We start from the raw sequence: 5444 nt of genomic DNA on the forward strand, positions 1-5444 counted from the left end.
TCAGAGAGTTGCTGGTTTTATTCCTTTGACACCTCCTCCTACTTCTTCTCTTCCTTCTTTCTCTGCTTCCTGTACTGCTCATGAGCCTCTACGATCTCCATGACAACAGTTGGGTCGTCCAGAGTCGACACATCACCGAGGTCACAAGTTGTCTCCATGGCAACCTTCCTAAGGATTCGCCTCATGATCTTCCCGGAGCGAGTCTTCGGCAGCCGCTTCACCACCTGAAAGACCAGGAAATTGATTGGCTGAGCGAGACATTAAGCTCTAATTGGTCAACAGAAAAAAGAGGGGAATAAGAAAAAATGTCTACTGGTTTTCTTCCAAACCATCTCCTCTGTCTTTATCTGATCTGTCCTTGTCTTCTCTGTCCTCATCTTTTCTGTTCTCATATTCTTTGTCTTCATCCCCTCTGTCCTAGTCTCTCAATCTTCATTTCTTTTGTTGTCAAACTTTCTGTCCTTATCTCCTCTGTCTTCATCTGATCTGCCGTCATTTTCTCTATCCTTAGCAATTTTGTCCCTATCACTGTATTCTATGTCTTCCGTTCTTTATTTTCTCTGGTTTGGAGTCTTGTTCTGCTGTTGGTTCTAAAAAACAGTTTAGGTTTTTGTTCTCTTTACTGCAGATTCCTAGTAAATGTCTTTAACCTCAGAATCTTGTCTCATCTGAAACTTTTTTTTAAATTGATCTGTTCTTTTCTGAGTGGTTAACTGGAAAACATCTGGATTAGTTTTCTTTTTAATGGCGTTTCTATTCTCATCCAAAAGACTTCTTCAGTTGTGATTGTGGGTTGGGAGTTCCAGACTTATAAATCATGTCTTATAAGACATATTTGACTTGTAGATGTTGTCAAGAATCGAGAGAAGAACTCCAGTTGCTTTTATTGAATCAATTTGAATTGTCATGACCTGGATAACTGAAAATCTGCACCAATGATGTGTTTCTTTTGTCAGGATATCTGAAAAACTGATCAGTTTGTTCTTGAAATGTGTTTCTGGAGCATCCATGATGTGAAAAACACCAATAAACTTCATTATAGCAAGAAGAAGAAGAAAAAAAACGAGGACACATGAAGACAGAAAACAACAAAAACATCTGATGAAAATCACAGCTCCTTGTCAGAACCACCTTCAGCTGATAGTTCTGCAGGTTTGGTGGTGGACACTCACCAGGAAGTGTTCTGGGACAGCGTATTTGGCGATCTTTGTGGAGACGAGTTCTCGGAGTTGCTGCAGGACGGCGAGGGGGTCGTCAGGCACGTCGTCCTTCAGAACCACAAAGGCAAATGGTACTGAGGGTCCACACACACACATACATAATTCAGAGCTGTAAAATAAACTAAAGCAGCAAAGCAGGATGGGAGTTCAGCAGCTCTCACCTTCTCCTTTGATCTCATGAGGAATTCCAACCACTGCAGTTTCTGGAACAGCTGGATGCTCATCCTAGACACACACGCACATCTGTGTAACCTGAAACTCTTCCAACTTAGAGTTCCTGAACTCTAAACACACATTGTTTGTTTGGTGTTGTATCATTAAAAAGGTACAGTCATGGGTAAAACAAAGTTCACCCCTTTCAGTTCTAGGGTTTCTAAATCAGGACGTAATAAACCCGATCTAGTCTTTACCAGGTTCTAAAATGATTCAAATCTAACCTCAAGTGAACACAAACACACAACGGATTTCACTGTCATTATTTATTAAACAGAAACAAAATGTGAGTGAAAAACTGGTTCCAGCCACTGATCCAGCTGGTTGTAGAACCTCCACAGCAAAAACTCTTAGTAGTTGTTTTCTGTAGAACTTTATCAGACTCACATTGGAATTTTGTCCCACTCTTCTTTCCATCATTGCTTCAGTTCATTGATGTTTGCAGACATTGGTTTTTATTTAGCTCTCTGAAGGTCCACCACAGTATTCCAGTCAGGATGAGGTTCTGGGCTTTGACTGTATCACTGCAACACTTTGATTGTTTTTTTTTTAGCCGTTCTTTTTGATTCTTTGCTGTGTTTGGGATCATTGTTCTGTTTCATCATGACCCAGTTTGGTCCAAAATTCAGCTGTCAGACAGATGGTCTCACATTTGACTCCAGAATCCTTTGGTCTACAGAGGAGTTCATGATTGACTTAATGACTGTGAGGAGCCCAAACCATCAGCCCTCCACCACCGTGCTGACAGCTGGGATGATGTGTTTGCTGCTGTGCATTATGAGTAAACATCTTACTTTGGTCTTGTTTTGTCCCAAAAATCTTGTGGTTCCTTCAGCTCAAACTTTCCAATCCTAAGTCAGACTGTCATGTTGTTCTTAGAGACAAGGTTTCCTCCTGCAACCCTTTCAAACAAGCCATATTTGTTCAGTCTGTTTCTAATAGTCCTGTCATGACTTTTGACCTTTTACCTGCTAACTGAGACCTGTAGAGTCTAAGATGGAGCTTTTTTTCTCTGAACACTGCATGTCTGACTTTTGGGGGAAATTTGCTGGGAAAATTGGCAGCTGTCCTTAATGTTTTCCACTTGTGAATAATCTTTTTTTCTTTAGAATGATGGACTCCAAATAGTTTGGAAGTGACATTTGACTTGTCCTAGGTTGATGAGCAGCCACAGTTGCTTCTCTTGAGGTCATTAATGATGTCTTTCCGCTTTGGCGTTGCATTAACACACAACTATTTGCTCCAGAGCAACAAAACTCCTGTTTTTCTAGAGATGGTCAGTTAATCAATACATTTGATCAGCAGCTTCTGGCTGATTCTGAACCTCTGAAATCCTGTGGAAGCAGCTAGGCTAGAACCAGTTTTTTTTTTTTTTTTTACAGTTTTAACATTTTGTTTTTGTGTAAGAAATAATGACATGTTGGAATCTGTTGAGTGTTTTTGTTCACTTGAGGTTAGATCTAAAATTAAATTACCCTTCTAAAAAAGAAAGTGATCAGTCAGAGGAATCTGGCTCCTTGGTTTAATTCAGAATTACATACTAATACCACTAATATGGAAAAATTGTATTTATATTATTATTACTATCATCGGTTTGAAGCATTTCAGTCAGGGTTTAGAGCTCATTATAGCACAGAAACAGCACTGGTGAAAATTACCATTAATATTCTCCTGTCCTCAGACAGTTGACTTGTGTCCATATTTGTTCTATTAGATCTCAGTGCTGCATTTGATACAGTTGATCACAATATTCTATTACAGAGGCTTGAACATGATATTGGGATTACAGGAACAGCTCTAAAATGGTTAAATCACATTTATATGATAGATTCCAGTTTGTTAATGTTAACAATGAATCTTCTTTATACACCAAAGTTTGTCATAGAGTTCCTTAGGGTTCAGTGCTTGGACCAATACTTTAATCAGCATAACAATAAAAATTTATCCCATTCTGTCTAAGAACGTTACCTAATGGAAACATATATAAAGTAAACTCAAATTTATTTATGAAACCCGATGAATCCAATCAGTTACTTAGATTAAAAGCGTGTCTTAGAGACATAAAAACCTGGATGACTCTTAATTTTCTGCTTTTAAACTCAGACAAGACAGAGGTTGTGGTTTTTGGACCTGAGCATCTTAAAACCAAACTTTGCAGCCTTTCACTTCCTCTTGTTGGCATTAAATTTGGGCTCCAGATCTAATGTAAAGAACCTTGGTGTTATTTTTGATCAGGATATGTCTTTCAACCCCCATTTTAAAAATGTCTTTCCTCCACTTTTGTATTATCACTAAAATTAGAAACATCTTGTCCAAAAATGCAGAAAAAGATGCAGAAAAACTAGTCCATGGAGATATCATCTGGATCTCCAAAACTCTTTAAAAAGTTTTCAGTTGATCCAAAATGCTACTGCCACAGTTCTGATGAGAGTTAGGAGGAGAGATCATATTTCTCCAGTTTTAGCTTCTCTCCATTGGCTACCTATCAAATTCGGAATACAATTTAAAATCTTACTCCTAACATACAAAGCTCTCAACAACCAAGCTCCATCTTATATTAAAGATCTTATTGATCCATATTTCCCTCACAGAGCAGTTTGTTCTAAGACTGCAGGTTTGTTGTGGTTCCTAGAGTTTCTAAAAGTAGAACAGGAGGCAGAGCTTTCAGTTCTCAGGCTCCTCTCTTGTGGAACCAACTTCCAGTTTCTGTCCATGAGGCTGACACCCTGTCTACTTTTGAGATTAGACTTAAGACTTTCCTTTTTGATAAATCCTATAGTTAGGGTTAGGTTGTGTTTCCTGAAATCTCCCTTAGTTATACTGCTATAAGCTTAGAGTGCTGGAGGACAAATTGACCACATTTCCTCACTCTGCTGCTGGCTTTAGTCTTGCAACTCTCCATGTTTGTATTTGCTTTTATTTCTATCATTAATATATGTTTTTTTTGTCTTTCTTCTCATATAATCTACACCTGGACCAGTAATGCTGTGTTGTCTGTGTCTTTTCCTGTCCTCTCAAACCTCAGCCAGTCAAAGTAGATGGCCGCTCGTCCTGAGCCTGGTTCTGGTTCTGCTGGTGTTTTCATCTTGTTAAAAAGGAGTTTTTCATTTCCAATGTTGCCAACATGCTTCTCATGATGGAAGACTGTGACAAAGTGAAGATTCAACACAATCTGCTGACTTCTATAGATAGAAAACTTTTGCTAATCTTTATAATGTATGTGACTGTTTTTGTACAGAGACTTTTGCTGTGACATGGTGCTATATAAACAAACTGAATTATTTTAGAGCCTGGTGAAGACCAGATCAGTTTGGTTAGGTCCTGATGTATAAAACCCTGGACCTGAAAGAGGATGAACTTTCTTCTTGCCCTGACTGCACATGTGGAACTGACCTGAGCTGCCACCAGAGGGAGCTGCAGGTTACAGTTCAGACAGAAACAATCTGATTCAAACTGGTATGAAGTCATGATGGGTAACATGATGTTAGGTAAGACACAACACACATCTATGAGATTACTAGAAATTAGGGATGCACGATATATCGGCATTAACATCGGTATCGGCCGATGTTGGTCATTTTTTAGCATATCTGTATCGGTCAGATAAGTAAAAGTGGGACGATATTGATGTCCGATGTTTATTTACTGCCTGTTGCCATTTGTGTTTCTGTTTCGGGAGGGGAGGGGGAGCGGTAGCTGTATGATCACGTGACAGTGATAGCGAAGCTGCGCAGCCAGGAATAACAAGCAACCGAAGAAGGAGGAGGAGGAATAACAAGCAGAGGGCGATGTCAGCGGTCTGGTCATTTTTCACGGTATCAAGAGAAGACACACGGAAAGCAGTGTGCAATGCTTGCAAAGCCGAGGTAATGCGAGGAGGATGTCGCGTTAAGTCGTTCAACACTACCAATTTGATATGCCATTTGAAAAACCACCACCCAGAAGTTTACAAAGAATGGCGGGAAGCTAACGGTGCTAAAAGTAGCAAACAGGCAAAAACAAAAGTAGATT

The 5444-nt window shown here is 39.4% G+C and overlaps 1 protein-coding gene across 1 annotated transcript in view; it reads right to left on the reverse strand.

The window, feature by feature from the left end:
• LOC108246748 (acetyl-coenzyme A synthetase 2-like, mitochondrial) overlaps nt 1-5444 on the reverse strand; it is a 17216-nt gene continuing 11772 nt past the window's right edge. The window contains exons 6-8 of the mRNA XM_017434439.3: nt 1382-1445; nt 1173-1294; nt 1-224 (exon numbers count right to left, since the gene is read on the reverse strand). Coding sequence (XP_017289928.2) covers nt 39-224; nt 1173-1294; nt 1382-1445 — 372 coding nt within the window. The 3' untranslated portion in view covers nt 1-38. The remainder of the gene's footprint in view (nt 225-1172; nt 1295-1381; nt 1446-5444) is intronic.

This window comes from Kryptolebias marmoratus, linkage group LG22 (genome assembly GCF_001649575.2).
Source record: "Kryptolebias marmoratus isolate JLee-2015 linkage group LG22, ASM164957v2, whole genome shotgun sequence".
Lineage (NCBI taxonomy): Eukaryota > Metazoa > Chordata > Actinopteri > Cyprinodontiformes > Rivulidae > Kryptolebias > Kryptolebias marmoratus.